General features: G+C 52.9%; 3 protein-coding genes across 3 annotated transcripts; 1 reads left to right on the top strand and 2 right to left on the bottom strand.

Annotated features, from left to right (window-relative positions):
* Nucleotides 1-101: 101 nt before the first annotated feature.
* QC763_110170 (uncharacterized protein) lies at nucleotides 102-3,899 on the bottom strand (the record flags this gene model as incomplete). Its single annotated transcript, XM_062907607.1, has 2 exons — nucleotides 2,524-3,899; nucleotides 102-2,477 (listed from the first exon to the last, which is right to left on the bottom strand). The coding sequence occupies exons 1-2, from the start codon at nucleotides 3,229-3,231 to the stop codon at nucleotides 102-104; spliced, it is 3,084 nt and encodes a 1,027-aa protein (XP_062770567.1). The 5' UTR covers nucleotides 3,232-3,899.
* Nucleotides 3,812-6,445, top strand: QC763_110160 (uncharacterized protein). The gene is given in 5 exon segments (XM_062907606.1): nucleotides 3,812-3,915; nucleotides 3,934-4,401; nucleotides 4,458-5,490; nucleotides 5,548-5,627; nucleotides 5,696-6,445. 4 exon segments carry the CDS (start codon nucleotides 4,309-4,311, stop codon nucleotides 6,017-6,019), a joined length of 1,530 nt encoding a protein of 509 aa, XP_062770566.1. The 5' UTR covers nucleotides 3,812-3,915; nucleotides 3,934-4,308; the 3' UTR covers nucleotides 6,020-6,445.
* On the bottom strand, nucleotides 4,880-11,086 carry UME6 (DNA-binding transcriptional regulator ume6). Its single transcript, XM_062907605.1, has 2 exons — nucleotides 8,851-11,086; nucleotides 4,880-8,783 (listed from the first exon to the last, which is right to left on the bottom strand). The coding sequence occupies exons 1-2, from the start codon at nucleotides 9,032-9,034 to the stop codon at nucleotides 6,883-6,885; spliced, it is 2,085 nt and encodes a 694-aa protein (XP_062770565.1). The 5' UTR covers nucleotides 9,035-11,086; the 3' UTR covers nucleotides 4,880-6,882.
* Between the last annotated feature and the right edge of the window lie 6,542 nt (nucleotides 11,087-17,628).

Raw genomic sequence — 17,628 nt, 5'->3', positions numbered from 1 at the left:
GACGTGTATTACATCAATAGCCAAACCAAGCCTTAACCACCCCCACCCCCCCATATGCCCAAAAAGACATCACCCCTAACCCCCCCCCCAAACTCCAACCATCAACCTCGTTTCCCCGACCCACTACAGGCCCCCATAACCGCCTGCCTCGCAACCTTGAACCATCTTGACATCCTCCCCCTGAACCCTTTTCCTTGATGCTTCCCAGCAGCTCCCTCATCACTGGCGTTGTTATCACCGTCTCCATCTTTCGTCGTCAGATTCACCTTGGAGCCATGCCCAGACTCCGACATGGGTGCCTCGACAGGAGGAGTAAGGACCACCTCAATCACCTCCCCTATCCTACCGTCTGGAGTCAGTGTTTCGGCCGACCTCAACCGGGACTCCGCCAGGCGAACTCGTAAATCCGGGAAGCGTTTCTTCAGCCCTCGGGGCGATTGCCCACTGACGCAGCTGTCGTGTGGAAGTGAGCTCCGCGCCTCACTCCGAGCCGTTGGACTAGTCACTTCCCTAGGACCCTGTGTGGCCGGTGATGGCTTATCGCCAACATCATCTTGGTGAGAGTCTGGTATTGCAGGCGCCGGAATGCTTGAACAAGGGCTGTCGAGGAAAGCAACCTCTTGATCGCATGTGTCAGTCTTCTCGGCTTCTGCGGCTGACTCTACCAGGCTGTCCATGTTTGTTACCCCTGGATTCATGTGGTTTCTGGAAGGCCGACCCCGTGGTTTGGGATGTGGCCCAGACCATTCTCCTGCTGGCCCAGCGGCCGTGTTGCTCCTGCCTCCGATGCCTTCCGCATGCATTTTGTTGAGAGCACCTCGGGAAACCTTGAGCTTCAGCTTACTATTTCGCGAACTGTTTCGTGAGCCCGAGCGCCTTGGCTTCTCTCTCGAATCAGCATATACTCCATCATCTCCTAGCTCTTCTGGAACCACGGCAGAAGCCAACGGCGAAGACGGCGTCTTGAACTTTGGCTCCTGTTGATCTGAGCCGTATGGGAACATGGGGGCAACCATAGTTGGTTGCTCGACACCGAAGCTAGAAGGATCAGGGGTAGAAAAGCCCGTTATGTATTCGAGATCTTGACTGTAAAAGTTGGCGAAACAAGATTCGCTTCGAACAGGAATACCCGGCGACCGAGGCAAGGCCTTCATGAGCTGCGGCACGCTGTTCTGTAGCCGGAGTTGCCTTGCTGGCGAGATGGGATGTGGTGCCAACATGGGCGTTCGGGAGCGGTCAACGATCGAGCCGATTTCAGCCTCGGTCAGATTCCGCAGGTCGTTGGTGTTTATCGTGTGCATCGCAAGATTTCTTTTGTGGCCTCGGGATGCTGGGTCGTCCACATGTAAAGGCCGAAGAAAATGACCACCCGTTTCCGCGGCTGGCAGACTCGAGAGATACGTATTTGAATGGACCATGCCGTCTTCTGATGTCGCAAACTCATCCTGTGCATCTGTGCCGACGATTCCATCCGACGACTCTTCCATTGATGCAAGCCCGCAGTGACCGAAACCTCTTGGATATGCCGTGTTTCGCCGCGTCTGAACTCTGAGCGGTGAGGATACAGCTCTCCTCTGACGATAATGGGCCGGCGAGGAACTGTGAGTGTAGTCTGCCAAGGGACCCAGCTTAGGGGGAGAAACTGCCAGGCGCCGCATATTCTCTTCATAGCTTCTAATGGTAGAAACTCGCACGGCTTTCGGTGTTGAGAACTGCAAGTCACTCCTGACGGTCAGACTCGTGTTTTGTCGTCGACGAACGACTGCTGTTCCGACACTCCATTCTTCTTCTTCTTCGTATCTTCGTGAGTGCGAAAGAGGAGAACGCTCAGCATCGAACCGAGAGCTGTCTTCGTCCAGACTATCAGCATTGGATTCTTCGTTCTGGGGCTTCTGCCTTGGTGTGTCTTGAGGGCTAAGTTTATCTTTTCGGCTTTGCGAATCGAGTTCCTCCGAATTCCGGGCTTGCGTCCCAAGGCTTGGGATGTCTTCCTCGGAGCGCAGTGTTGGCCCGGAAGGTGGGCAGTGATGCTTGACGACATTATCCATATCCCGCGACTGACAAACACTCGTGGAGCGGGTTACAATGTCAGAGGGAAGGTCAGGTAACGGCGGAGGGCTATCATTCGTGTAATCGAAACCTTCCGAGTAATCGTAATAGAAGGTGCCCGGTGGTTTCACGCGAAGAGACGGGTCCCGGGTCGGTGGCCCACACGTCGAACGTTGGTACATGTTAAGAATCGATGTTAAACTAGAAGTCCTAAGGCTGTGTTCAGATGCGCTGCTCCCAAGACGACCGCGGTAACGATGGCCCCACGGAGCGGGGGACAGGGGCAGGCCGGCAGAAAGACTATGCTTCTCGGCCGCAGCGTAACTCGAAAACGATTCACTTGAGCTGGTGCCATCCTGGCGAAGCCGTGGTACCTGTCGATTGCCATACTGAGGATAGGTCGGCTTGTACGAACCGTGAACGGTGCGCTGGACATGGTCAGAATAGTCGACATAGCAAATGACATAGACTCACGAGAGACACCCTATCAATCCCAACCATTTTACTATAATCGACGGCCCCATTCTCCGTCAAGGCTGGTGAAGCGGGCCGAACCCCTGGCCGTTTCAGCCTCGTTGGGTATGGGTAGGGAGAGCGAGGCCTCTGGAGATAGCCTTCCTGCTGCTGGCTCTGGAGGTCCCCTGATGCTTTTTGACTCGGCGGGCGGTGTGAGCTACACGTTGTCATGGAGTAAGACCTATTTCCCATGTCGTCACACGGGCGTGTAAGTGCGCTGGAGGCGGAGGCAGAGTACCGGCTATCGGATCCGTACATGGAGATGATCTCGGATGTGGTGTCTCGATATGATGGTAGCCATCTTCGGTCGTCCCGGAGACTATAACTCCTCATCCCATCGCCATTGGGACGTCTGTTGAGCGGTGTTCCGCCATAAGCTGGTCTCCGACGGGGTGAAGAAGCATGCAAATTCCCTGACGAGCGAGCTGGTCTGATGGAGAACAAACCGATATCCCCTGTCTCGGTGGTGGTCTTGAGCATGCTCTCCAGGGGACCTGGGGACACAAGTAGAGATGAGTTCTCGTTGACGCTGCGCAGCTGCTGACGGGAATGGGCACGACGTGGTCGATGGAGACGAGACGAATCGGAAGCGGATGTACTCGAATAGCTTCTGTTGAGAGCGCCGTGGCTTCGGGACCGCCGCGTGATGTGTATGGGCGGCTCCATGATAAACCTGGAACCTCTCCAGCACCAAAAAAAGCCCGAGTCATAGATCGATACCGTAATCAATCAATCGCTTCGGGGCTCGGCAGAGCTATTGCTGAACGTTGTGTGTCCAAGACATAGAGAAAGACGGGGGTGGGAGACCAGGTCCCCGAAATGGGTGATGATGAAGTTGTCGTGAGAAGAGGACAACAAACGACAGCAAACGAGAACAAAAGACAGCTGACTTCTTCCGGATTCGGGACCGTCCATGGTGACTGCCCGCCTGAGGGGGAAGCAACGAGCCACAGGTGAATCCTCGACATGAGGTAACATGGAAGGTGCAACTGCCATTTTGGTGCCTAGATAGGTATTTCATATGTGCCGATGGCCGACCTGATCTGGTCAACGTGAGAAGGTGCGACAGACCTACCTTAACAAATTTGTGGAACTCAACATACCTAACCATCTGATGATGAAGAGATGCCCAGATATATACATATATACATATATATATATATACTATCCCGTTTGGGAAGAAATGGTTTGTGAGCAAGCTCAAGTGGTCATCTGAATGTCACCCTAGGTATCTAGCATCGATGTTTGTGTCACAGTATTAGCCGGGCGCCAACTATGCTATAGATCTCTACAAATCTCTATTCTCTCATCTGCCGATTTGACGGTAACATATCTATGTCTCCTATCCAGATAGCCAAAAAACAAAAAAAAAAAAAAAAAAAAAAAACGGCGAGTTCTGATAGGTGACGGACTGTCCAAAACCCCGAGCCGACAGGATATACGTCCGATCTAGAGAGATCTGCTTGGATGGCCCCCGGAATGGTCCACCGGTGACGGGAATTGTAACGTCCGTGATGCATACATATACCCCTCCCTACAGTTGTAGCGAGAAATGTCTCCAATGACACTTTTGACGACATCTCAGTTATGTACCGGCTAGGGTGGCTTCCGCCTAGGGTTGCTTTCCCCTCAAACTATGAGGTAAAGGGATGTTGAGAAATTTACGCAGTTATGCCAGGTCTACATATCTATAAGACTGCGACCTCCTCGTCTGTTCTTAGGTTCATTTTTTTTTTTTAATTCATGAGCTATAAGTCTTCAATGATGACAATGCTTAGCATGTCGGAACACGGCTCTCTGAGCCCCATGGGAGTACTAGGGGTAGCACTAGCTGGAGTAAGTCGTCAGCATCAGTTCACCACCCCAGCACCAGAAAACTAACCACTCCCCAGTCTCTCTTCATCTTCCTCCTCCGCAGCATCTACTACGCCTTCCTCCACCCCCTCTCCAAGATCCCCGGTCCCAAGCTCTACTCCTTCTGGGACCTCCCCTACCTCTACCACGCCCTCCGCGGCAACTGGCCCCACAAACTCAAAGACCTCCACGACCGGTACGGCCCCGTGGTCCGCTACACCTCCGACAACATCTCCTTCACCACCCCCTCCGCCTGGAAAACCATTTACGGCCACCGCAACCTTCCCGGTCAAGAAACCTTCCCCAAAGACCCCACCGCCTACCGCCCAACCCCCTCGGGCCACCCCCACATCATCATCGCCTCCGACCCCGACCACCGCCGCCAGCGCCGCCTCCTCTCCCACGCCTTCTCCGAAAAAGCCCTCCGCGCCCAAGAGGACATCCTGAACCACTACGCCACCCTCCTTATCACCAAGCTCACCGCCAAAGCCAACGCCAAGGTAGCAGTCGACATAGTCCAGTGGTTCAACTTCACCACCTTTGACCTGATCGGCGACCTCGCCTTTGGTCAGCCCTTCAACTGCCTCGATTCAGCCGCCTACCACCCCTGGGTATCCCTCATCTTCTCCAACATCAAGCTCGGCGTGTTTTTCGAGGTTCTCCGTCGCCACCCTTTTCTCGGCTGTCTCAAGACATTCCTCTTGCCTAAGCACCTGGTAAAAAGCCAAAAGGAGCACCGGGCGTTGAGCGAGAAGACAGCCAAGAAACGGCTCGAGGCAGGGGGAACGGAAAGGGGGGACTTTATGAGCTATATCTTGAGGCATAATGACGAGAAGGGGATGAGCGAGGGGGAGATTATAGAGAATAGTAGTTTGCTTATTATCGCTGGGAGTGAGACTACTGCTACGCAGCTGAGCGGGACGACGTTTTGGTTGTTGAAGAACAGGGACAAGTATGACAAACTGGTCAAGGAGATTAGGGGGAGGTTTGGCAGGGAGGACGAGATTGATTTGGTGGCGGTGGGGGGGTTGGAGTATCTGGAGGCGGTTTTGGAGGAGGGATTTAGGATGTGTAAGTTTTTCTTCATCTCAAAATTAGTGGTGGTGGTGGTGGTGCTGATGGAAATAGATCCCCCTACACCGCTCGCTTTGCCGAGACGGGTTCCCCCAAAGGGGGAGTATATAGAAGGGTATTGGATTCCCGGTAATGTAAGCAAAACGAACCTCCTCCCCTCCCCCCCTCTGTGTCCAGTCAATTGACTCTTGAGCAAACACAGACATCAGTAGCAGTCCCTCAATGGGCCTCGTACCAATCCTCTTCCAACTTTCGCGATCCTCAGAAATTTGTTCCCGAACGCTGGCTCGGCGACCCGAGATATGCTGATGATGTGCGGGGGGTGCTGCAGCCTTTTTCGGTCGGACCGAGGAATTGTATTGGGAGGAATTTGGCATATGCTGAGATGAGGTTGATCATGGCGAGGTTGTTGTGGAATTTTGACTTGGAGTTGATGCCGGAGAGTGAGGAGTGGAATAGGCAGAGGATTTATGTGCTCTGGGAGAAGGGGGCTGTCAATGTGAGGCTTACGCCGGTTGTTAGGTGAGCGAGCTGTTTTGATGATGGGAGTTGATGATGGGAGTCGAAAGAATTCAAGTCTTTTGCCGTTTTATACCTATTCACATTTTGGAAAATCTGATGGATCGAGAATGGGTTGACTGTTGCTGATGAGAGTTGGAGGTCGTGAGTGAGAAACAAGGTTTTAAACTTTCCTGATGGTAAAGAACACCAGAAGGAGCTGAGTCAACGTGGTTGAACATTAGCTGCTTAGGTACTTACCTATTATACATCTTGGACCAATTTCTCCAAGTTTGGAAGGGAACAGGGGGAAGCAGAGAGGTTTGTTTGCCAGCGAGTGTGGCTTCTGGTAAGAGTGCAAGCAGTCACATGATCAACCATCCCGATCATCATTGCCATAATTTTTAAAAATTTATTCTCTTGTTTTTTATTCATTTTTGAGCTTTCTTGCTCTTTCTCTTCTTCCCCAGGTGTCGCAAATTCAATGTAAGATTCCTCCCCTTTCCCGCGACACCCAACCCCTTCATGATATGCCATGTATCATCTTTCAACACACAAATAAATAACCCAATGGTATATAAAACCTCCCGCCCCCCCCCAAAAAAAAAACTCCAGGTATCATGCTTTCCTTTCCAGAGGGGTATCCAAAATATCATTTCCAATCCCACATAATCCCAATTATCCACATGCCAAAAGTGAAAGAAAATAAAGTAGAAAAGAAGAAAAACCGTTCCTTTCCAGTCCCGGAAGGAAGGAAGGTTAATGTTGTTGTGCCCCATGATCCAGTGATGAGTGCTGTCGTCCCCCCTGTCTCTCTGTCCCCCCAAAAAAGACACCTCGCGGTGGTTTGTCTTTCCTATCAAAAGAAAAATGCGAAAGTAAAAAAATGTTTTAAATGAGAAGGTAATCCCACCCCTTCATCTGCATCACATCCCTCCAGTGGATGTACGCGGGTGGCTGCTGCTGCTGCACCTCGTCGTTGTTGGAGCCAGGAGACGAAGCCCGGCTGATGACCTCGCTCTGGAGCCAAATCTCCCTCAACAGGCAAGTCACCTTGCCAAAGCTGCCAAAGTTGGCCAGGTCGACCAGCTGCGCGACGCGGTCCTCGAAGAAGGCCCTGAAGGAGGAGCCGGGAACGGAGACGGAGCCACCGACGAGGTAGACCCAGGAAAGAGAACGGTCGAAGCCGGCGGTGCCAGAGGGAATGGTGGCCAAGACGGAAGTGAGCTTCTCGACAAGACCGACACAGCTCGCCTGGCTGGGGTGGAAGCCAGGGACGAGGCTGCAGAGGTAGATCCTGGCGGCGAGGCGGAAGGCGGCCGTGATGTTCTTGGAGAGCTGCTTGGGGCTGAGGGTGCCGTTGGCGTTGAAGGGAAGAACCGGGATGGACTCATCGCCCATCTCGGTCAAACCGATCTGGTCGCCAAGAACGTGGACGTGTTGGCAGAGGGTGATGTCATCCATGCCGTCCTTCTTGAGGGCCTCAAGGCAGGCGATCTCGCTGATCAGGTACATGACGCGGTCCTCGCACCCCATCAGCTCGCGCAAGCCCAAGCTGGGGTTGGTGGGAGACAGGTGTTTCTCGCGGTAGGTGTGGGCGAAAGCGGGAGCGCGACCGAGCATGGTGGCGCCGAGAATGTCAATCCACGCGGTGAGGGTCATGTTGAAGGGGGCCTGAGTCAAAGGCTCGTTGGGGTCCGAGACGATGCGCGGGAGGTCGAGCTTCTGCACCAAGGAGATGGCGGCTTGGAAGTGCTGGTGCCAGGGAATGTCGGGCAGTGTGTCGTCGAAGCGGCCGACGCCGCATTGGAAGAAGATGAGCCCGAGGGCGGCCTCCAGAATCTGCTGGTGGTCCTCGTCGCGTGCGAGGGCTTCGCACAGAGCAGAGATGGTCGCGTAGCGGTGGCGCATGATGTCGCCATCAATCTCCTCACCCTCAAGACCCATGGCGGCCTTGTAGTGCTGAGCGGCGATGCTCAAGCAGCAGTGCAGGTAGCCCTTGTTGCTCTCCAGCGCCGGGAGGATGAGGTCGGAGCTGATGGATCCATGTTGGTTCGACTCGAGGATGGGGAAGATGGTGGGAAGAACCGACGAGATGAAGTGATCAAACAAGCGCTGATCGCCTTCATCCAGCTCAATCGCGACTTGCCTGGAAGACACCGAAGGTCCCTGGGCAAAGTCAAAGAAGTTGACGTTGAGCGTCTCCTCGGCCAATGACTCCCTCCGCTCCGTGTACACCTGCTCCGTCCATTCGCCTTCCAGAGGGAACTGGGGGAGGACTGTTCCCGGTGGCGGAGGGGTCTGGTAGGTGCTGAAAGTGGCTGTTGTTGACTCTCTGAGGGTTGGGATGTCGTTGATGAACATTTGCCTCTCCGTCTTGACGTCAATCTCATAGGGCGAGTACGGAGCAAACAAAAAGTCGGGGTGCATCTGTGGCGCGCTGAAGGAGCTGAAGTCGCTTTGTGGGCTATTGAAGTTGAAAGCAAACTGCGAATCAATCGACTGCGATCGGGTGCGGTCAAAGGGGTCGGAGAAGGTAGCAGAGGTTGGGAGCGAGTGAGAGAGACCTGGCGGTGAGTTGACTGAGGTCTGGATGCTGTGTGTTGACTTCTCGGAAAGCTTCTTGCGCTTGATGATCATCTTGATGTCGTCCTTGTGCTTCCTCCGCGCATCGTTGTTGCTCCACCACATCGGCCGCTTGTATTCGCATACCAGGCCAAGATGCTTGCAGGCAGTGCACATGGGCGAGCCCTCGTCGCACTTTTTTCTTCTTAATCTGCAGGTATAGCATCCTTTACGTGTCACCAGAGTTAGCTTCCGAACTCGCCAACGAGCTATGCAAGTGAGATGAGAGCTTACCTGTTCTTGAGCGGCGATGCATCTGCGTCTTTTGCTTGGGGTTGGCGGCGGCACTGGCCTGGGCTTTGGAGGCAGCCTTGGCCTTTGTTGTTGTTGTTGTCGTCGTTGTCGTGGTGGTGGTAGCCATGTTGACTTGGGATGATTTCATGAGGTCTCCGTGGTGGTTGGGGGGTAGTGTTGACATTTGTATAAACCCTTCTGTAGGTTCAAGTACCTGCGTTGAGTGACAAGCACCAGGGGTGTGGGGGTGACCCTTGGGCGGAGGTGGTCGGGGGTCAAGGGGGGCGTGTGAGGGCTGGGCCGGGGGAGGGGGGGTGGGGCTTGGACTGGACCGAGGAGAGCGGGAGGAGACCAGGTGAACCGGGGGTGCCCTCGCTCGTGTTCAAGGTCCAGATGTCCGGGGGCAAATCTGGTGAAGCAAAGCAAGTCCTCGCGGAGGAATGGTTGCCAGACCAGAGAGCTAGTATTAGATTACTGTATCGTGTTGTTTTGTTTCGAGAGAACGACTGGATATCCAAGCAAGTCCGGCTTGCGTTATCTGGTATCGGGAATTGGGGTGCTAATGAACGCTGAAATGCCGAGTAGAGACACAGCTCTCTTGGTTGGTCGGCGTGGAATATGGCGTAATTAAAAAAAATGAGAGAGAGAGAGAGAGGTGAGAGTCGGTTGGACTGGACTGGACTGGACGACGACAACACCTGGGGATACTCCGACTTCTTCACTTCGCTTGGGGACCTGCTCAAGAGAAGGGGAAACAAATGGGAGGAGGGGGGAGCGAAGCGGGCTAATTCTTATATCTTGGCTGTGTGTCTTGACGACTTTGGGGTGAATTTGCAGTGTTCTATTTTTGAACATTGCGGGCAAAATTAACCTCCTTTCCGTTTTTGGCCCACTTCACTTTATTAGCCCACATACATAGTCCCGTGTGAATGTGTGCATCTTGTGCTCTTTTGGGACATGTCACCCTCGGCATGCTGTGTGTGGTGCTCGCACTATGGGAGAGACAGGGGGTACGACGTGCGCTTATTGGTGCCAATGACTCTAGAGAACGGAAAGGGGGACGCCAACATGGACCCCACCCGCCATTGCATGTGAGGGTCACAATGGTGACATGGGGTCCGGAAGTGGGTGTGCACCTTCTCCACGTCGGCCGACCCTCTGCGGAACAAGGGAGCCTGTCGAGCGATTAAAAGTTGATTGGTACGGGGGCCAGCCACTTGCAGAAACATGCAGCTCGAGAAGAGCACAATGCCTAACTCGCTTGAGATAACCCGGCCGCCCTAGGAGCGGGTTTGGGCAGACCGAGGGACGGGACTGATGAGGGCAAGACTAGACGGCCGACGGGAGTTGTATACGTAACGTCGATGGCGCAGGTTTGTAGCAATATCTTTCTCTTCATGATGAGAGAGGGCATCGCTTGATGCTGACTCCCCACCAAGATAACAATGACAATGAACAGAGGGAGACTCGTGCCCTCCAAGACACAACTCGACTCCCGGGACCGAAAAGCTTGCAGGCCAGGGTGGGTGAATCAATGCTGGCCAATGGGCCCCTGGTTCGCCCTACACCCTCTTGCCGACCTCCCCCATGCTTTCCCTGCAACCTCGACCCACGGGCATCGAGATGGTTGCATATGCAAATGGCAGCTACACAGTATCCGCCCATAGTGAGGCACAGACTCTGCTTGAAGAAAATGGAAGCCACGGGAAGGGAAGCATGACGCTGTCGACGTCGCTTCATGGAGGACAAGAAAGAATTGTGCGTGGTGGGCGTTGCCTTGTGCCTCATCCACGCTCAACGCCTATCGATGATTTTCAACAGAACCACGGGCCCCCAGCTTGCAATTTCCCATCGGAGAATCGCCCGAAGCAGCGACATGATTGCCAAAAGCTGGGGAAGTGAGGGGTCTGTCTGCCCTTTGCTGTCTCTGGTGAACGATTTGTCAGTCCCTCTAGGCTTTGACGAGCCCAATATCAGATGAGGCGACATGGTTCGTCTTGTCTGGGTCCGGAATACTCTCACGGAAAGGTCACTTCACAAATCGAAGTGGCCGTTGTGACAATATGGTCCGGATTGGTCGCCTCACCCAGCCAGTCGGTGGACTGCACCAGGTTTAGTTGACGTGGCGGTCCTTGCCTGGAAGATAATCGGGTGTTACCGAGGGTACCTGGATCAGAGTGTAGGGCCGTCGTAAGAGCGAGGTCGCGAGGTAGCAAGGAGAACTTTTCTCGTCAGTGGTCTGGTGTTGCAGTTGGTCAATCTCTGCAAAAGCGAGCTTCTCGCAGTTGATTCGATGAGGTGCGGTCGGGTGAGTGTGACTACAGGTGGCTCGTGCATAGCTGCATGCGGCCCGAGGGGCGGCAACCAGCTCAGATTGGCTCAAGCATTGAGATCGACCAGGGTTTGGAGCAGGGTTCACTGTGCCAAGCATAGGAGCTTGGGCCAATTATGCGGGACAGAGCCAGGACATCCAGGTCTGGGCGGACAAGGTCGCGGGGACCCCTGTTCTCAACGCACCAAATACCAGCCTTGGCTTTTTGTATAGGAAAATGGAATATCGTCAGTCTCGCTAGAAAACTCTGTTGGCTTAGCCCTGTTTACTATACCTCGCTGTGTACTTGGTAAGTCTGGCTTCGACTCCGATTCTGCCGGCTTGGTTGTTCATGTCGACCGAAGAAAGCAAACCCTCTCGAGAATCTACAAGAAGCGCCGAGGTTGGATCTTCAGAGCTTTTATACGAAGCCAACTGTGCATATCTCCAAGGCAGTGCATCTAGAATCATCAACAAAGATCCTTCTACATGTTTATCGTCAATGTGACTAGTCGAGTCTACAGTATCAAGACCACACTGTGATGCTGACCAAGAACAATTTAGCCGCCGTCCTACTCTTTTAGGAAGCTTGAAAAGTTTGCCCACAAACTATTGTGGGCTAATTTTGGGAGCTTGTCACCCCGCACTTACAGATGCCCGCTATTTTTAATTAGCCCAGTTTGTTAGACTCAACCCACTTATCACATCAATATTATCCCACTGTCACGTTTAGCCTGCGATAATCACGGGACTAATTATTCCCTCTCCACGTCAGCCTGCAGCCTGCCGTCCCGGCACAGAAAGTGGACTAATTTTGTCTGTCTTTGAACCTCCTCCTCACCGAGACCACCGAGATACTGATGGCCCTTCCCGATCTCAGTTGCACAGACGAAAACCTCAAAAAGACACCCTCCTGTTCAGGCAAGAAGGCGTAACGGCTAAAAGAGAGAAAGGCCGATGACGGCGCCGACGGGAGATGCTCCATTGCATGTCAACCTGCTCCTACCCAACCCAACCCAGGGAACGCGCATCAGTCGCTACCAGCTCGACATCAGACGGCATTGTCCGGGATGGCATAATTGGTTATCACTTGCTCCAATTTCAATGCGGGGAAGAGAACACCCACCCACCGAGCCACACCCCGGACACTCAGGAAAAAAAATCACTGATTTCCAGACTGACCGCGGCTGCCGTGTGGCACATCCACGCGGCATAACGGCGTTGCTCCGATCTGTCGACGAAGAAATCCAGGAATGTCGCTCCTCTTCCTTTTCCAAAGTGCTCTTTCGGATGGACCCCCGGGCAATTCACTGATGGAGACCAAGCTATGGATATCATGAGCGGGTGAAACGGCTGAGCGATAGCTTCAACGAGCCCGGTCCGTCCCATGTGGAACTTTTCTTGTCTTGTCACAATCACACACTTGACAACGACCGCGTGGGAAGGGGTGAGTCTATCGGCCTGCCATCTTCGTTGCTTCTTTGGCTATCTAATCTAGTGGCGTTCAATGCTTTGCGGGCAAAAGGGCATGGTGGTAGCAGATCCTCATGATGCCACCCGGCTTTATTTTCCATTTCTCCAGCGCCCGTGCGACCAGAGAATTGTTCACTTGCATCGTTGGCACCGACGGCCCGCGAATAGAAAGCCCACAGCTTAGCTGCTGAAAAGGCCTTGACAGGAACACCGCCTAAATGGCCTCCCGTGGCTCATCTGATCAAGCTCGTGGGTATCGTCGGCGGGCTTAAACAGTGCAGAGAACACACACCCACGTGCCACGAGTCAACCACTTTCCAGCAGTATACGGAAGCTCCCACACGCCAAAACCTCCGCTGAATAGGTAGCCTCACCTCACCTCACCTGTCAAATTCACAAGGCGAAACCGTTCACTAGTGCCCCTCACCTCTTCCCCTTTCTGGCAGTCAACTCGTTAGCGGAGCACGTTCAAGAGATCCAGAGCTCCACCTGGCACCCTGTCCAAGAGATTCAAAACCCCTCAGTGCCATCATCACACCTGAACCCGGCTTCCGATCATCAAGCCCGGGTCCGGGGGTCCCCTTGTTTCTCTCGTTTGCTCGGACCATTTAGGGATCCTAGTGTCCACTTTGTCCCCGGGGAACTTGTTGACCTTGGCCCCGTAGGCGTTCTCGGCATCGGTGACGAGAACATCGCAATTGTCAGCAACAAAGCACCACACACAAGAGAGATGAAAATCTGATCAATTAATGCACGTCGTCACGCTGCATCACCGATAGCTTCCGTGACGGGCACCATCCGGGAAGACAAGGAGATCGAGGATCATCAGGTTGCGCGCGGAGATGTCCCCGAGCGAGCTAACGACCGGGACTTTTTTTTTCTTTTTTTTTTTTGGTTTATCGACAAAGCTAGTCCACCAGCAAAGTTTTCGATGTGTCTTCTTTTTCCCCTAGTACCTAGTCGCGATGCCGAGACCTGGGGTATCAGGTATTTCGATGTGATCCGAGGTGTGATGGTTTTGTGGTGTGTGTCACTCTCGCACACAACGAGGGGAAAACGATAACGACGATCTCAGAGAACAAGTCATTTTTCAAATGTCACAATTCTCGCTTGTTTTACGGATACGCGTTTTTTTTTTTTTTGTGTGTTTTTTTTGGTTCACCAACGAAGTGAATCAAAAGTTCCCACGTGGGTCTGAGAAAAAACGATTATCCGCATTTTCGTTTCAACAGGAAAAAGTCTCACATCAATGAATGGCGTGTGAGACTCCATTTGTTCAGAATATGGAAAAGTTTCTCGGCATCTTCTTGAACGAATCGGACTGCGTAAACCCACCAAGACCCAGTAGTCTAAATTCTTTTAGAGTGGATGAGTGCAACCCACACCTGTTTTTGGGAAGCGCTCTAGTCTAGACTGGACCGTTTTTTGAGACTTGTTGATTCTGACGACCAGTTAGATTGTCAAGATGGCATTTTTCATCACGGGTTGGGGGGGGTTAGCTTGGTTTGGAGGGTTGACTCAGGATCTGATGTTGAGTGAACACCACCAATCCACTCATCACTTTTGTGTAGAGGAGGGTGGTGGGTCGAAGAAGAGGCCGCAGGGTGGAAATGTCATGTGAGCGATGGCGAAAGGGGGGATATCTCCTTTTGTTATTTGATACCTCAAGTTGAGGGCCTATCACAGCTTCTGGGATGAACTTGGCTATGGTTTGGCAAGATGAGGATATTCCACTCATGGCACCATCTGCAGACATTTTTTCCTCCTGAGGAGCCCAGACAGAACCAGACGGGAAAGGGCAAAGAGAAGCGAGGGCAAGAGGAATGATGGATCCATTCTTGAGGAAGGGTTATCGGTTTCAGGGCAAAACAGGGCTGCTCCTGGTATTGGTATTGGGAATGGGAATGGGAAATAAGAAAACGAAGTCGTCGTCGTCAGGAAAGGTCACCGCTATCTTTGAGTCATACTTGGGAGTTCCGCTTGGGCATCAACAGGGCGAGAATTGATGGCAGACTGTGGACACGCCGAATGAAGGAACCCCCTCTCTGCCGGTGGCCCGGTAGGTAAGAGACAAGATCTGTCGATACCCGTTCACCTTGGGCGGTCAATGGAGGATATTAGCCCTGTTGTAACAAGACAACACATCCCTACCGTACCTTCGTTGTTCTGTCTCGCAAGGCGAGCAACATGAAGCGGTAAAAGTGCTACTTCTTCCTCTTCTGACTCAACTCAGCCGTCTGGTTGGGTAGAGTTGTCTCCCTTCCAAGACAGAACATCTAGAAGCATGCCCGTACCCGGGCGGGGGGTTGTTTTTGTAACCACCATCCGTTGTATCACCACCTTACCTCTCCTACCTACCTACCCCCTGCAGGAAGCTTTTTCGTTCTGCTTGCTGTATAGGCATGTAAGCACTTTAAAAAGTTCGCATGGAGTAGGCTACCTACTGGCAGCAGGTACGGGGATGCAGTAGTGAGGTTGCTCGGCATTGTGGTTGTTTGCCTGTTACTTTGCGAACACCCGAAACTCTTTGGATCATGTGTGCTTGCGAACGCCCCCCACGGGTTTCCCGAAGAACAAGGTAGATAATTCTCCTAAACCGAAGAATATCTACCACATGGTCATCCTTCAGGTTAGACAAACATCCACCCGCCGGCACAAAAAGGAAGGGAAAGAGTCGGTGTGTTTCCACCACGCAAGCCCGAGAAAGGTTTTATCTACATGCTGTACTACACGGTACTGTACTTCCCCCCTCCTGCTATTATGTACCTGAGATATCCAAAATCCCAATGTAAGGAACCCGACAAAAACGTATCACAGGATCACGACATTTGCAGTACGCCGCATCTTTGGATCGTTCTCACCCACTTATATGGCTGTAGGACAACAAGCGGGGTTTTGGGGGTTGGGGGGTTGGGGGGGGGTGGGAGGAAAGGATCGGGGGTTACACACATTGAAGAAGTGGTACGATGATACCACGTTCGGGAAGCTACACTCACTTTAGGGCTTGCACTTTTTTCTCTATTTCGTTTTTACAGTTGTGCTGTGTTCAGTGACAGGGATAAGAAGAGTTGCGGTCTGTGAGGAGACGAGCTGCAAGCACTTTAGCTACCCTGTTCATGTCTTTTTTTTTTTTTTTTTTTTTTTTTCTCTAGCTGTTTGTTGAGATCTCGCACATTGGTGAGGGAAAAAGATGTCGGAAGCGTTAGCGAGTTCGGAAGGAGATAGCCTAGGTACACTAGGTGTAAGTGCTAAAATTGCCAGATTGAGAATGAATGACAATGGGTTTGTTAAGAGATATCGGATCAAGTCCTTGTTTGCAGATTGACGTGGAGGTCTTGCTAATTATCGATTATTACCCCCTCAGAAGAGAGTTGAACCGATACTTGATACCTACCCATGCTTGATCATATGATATTTCCTGCCTTGTGTGTGTTTACAAGGTTAGAAATTCAAGATTTTTGCCTTGATATCTCACCGCCGCCGCCGCCGCTGTCTGGCTGGGCGGCGGCCGCGGGGAACCCTGACAGTCGGGTAGACAGACAGAACCTAGCTGAATGAACCGCGTGGCAAGGATGGCTGTGTACGATGACGCAGACAGTGGTCAAGGGCAAAAAACAAACAAAAAAAGACGACTGGCCGAGGTGGACTCCCGGGATGGCTTCACCGCAAGAGAGGGCTTGTTCATGCGGATATCCACGCTTGAAGCCCAGTCTCGGGTAGGAACCACCCTGCTGCCCTGTCACGATAGTATGGAAAATGGCCCGGCAGGGGGTCTTTTTGGGGTGTTCATGTGCTTTTGGAGTAAAAGGGTCATGTTATCCCCCACTTATTGGGTAGGACTGGCGGGGGGGAGGGGTAAGGCAAAGAGAGGTATCTTTGTGAAGGCCGAGCGAGAGGAGGAGCTGACCAACGAGGCAAGCCTGCCCACCCACGGCTGAGCGCAGCAGGATTGTAGGGAAGTGGCCAGAAGTTTTTTTCTCGGACCGTTCCACCGTGTAAGCTACAACGGGCAATCCAAGACTATTGCGTGGGTAGTTGCCGATCACAGATGACTCTCTCTTGTGCCCAATTGACTTTTGGTGAAGGGTGAGAGCCCAATTGGGTGATGAGATTACCTAGTGTATCGGTCGGGACGGGCCTTGATGGAGAAGGGATATGGAGTAAGAAATGGGGATTATCATGAGAACACAGCGAGAGGGAATAAACCGGTTGTCGGTGGTGGTTGACCCCGCGACTGCTGCTCTGCTGTGCTGTGCTGTGCCCTTGGTGAGCGTGCGGGGCCGCTGTCTCTGTGCAACGGAGTGAGCACTGCACGGCACTCATGCTGACCACCCCACGCGGCAAAGCAATGCGAGAGAGGGTACAGAGTGGCTCTCATCCGCCGGAGAGTGTGTCCTTCGAGACCGAGACACTCCTTGTCTATTGTCGGGCCAGAAATGATCGGCGGCAGGTTCCCTCTGAGGCCTCATGGAAGGGATCTGGAATATGGAATGCCAGCGGATGTATGCCGGATCTTATGACCGGCCGCGCTGAGGCCGATTTGATAGACCTTTTCCCGCAAGATTCGGCCTGATGAGCGGAGGCAAGGTGAGAAAAAGGAACACAAGGAGGTCGGGGAGCGGCGGGCCAGGTCCAGTTCAGTTGTTGCCAGGGCAGGGAAGAGTCTGGAGTGTTGTGGGGGGATGGGATGGATGTTTGACAGGAAGGGCTTAGCGCCTGTCACTGGGCGCTTAAGCCGTCTATTTCGAAGCGATTTTGTGCAGATGGACCAATTGCAACACAGCATTGCTCGGTACCATTCAAGCACCACATGAATTTCTCACCAATGACAACAACTCACCACCCATCCTCTCACCGTCCGTCTGCACATCCGTGACTTCTCTGCAGTCCATGCAGAGTGGACTGCAGAGAGATGTGGCCATCTGCCCAACCAGCCTTCGCCTTTCGGCCGTCCCTAGTTCGATGCGATGCCCTGCTATAATTATACCCCGGAA

Source organism: Podospora pseudopauciseta, chromosome 1, assembly GCF_035222475.1.
Source record: "Podospora pseudopauciseta strain CBS 411.78 chromosome 1, whole genome shotgun sequence".
Classification (NCBI taxonomy): Eukaryota; Fungi; Ascomycota; class Sordariomycetes; order Sordariales; family Podosporaceae; genus Podospora; species Podospora pseudopauciseta.
This window is presented reverse-complemented; position numbering and strand designations above follow the sequence as displayed.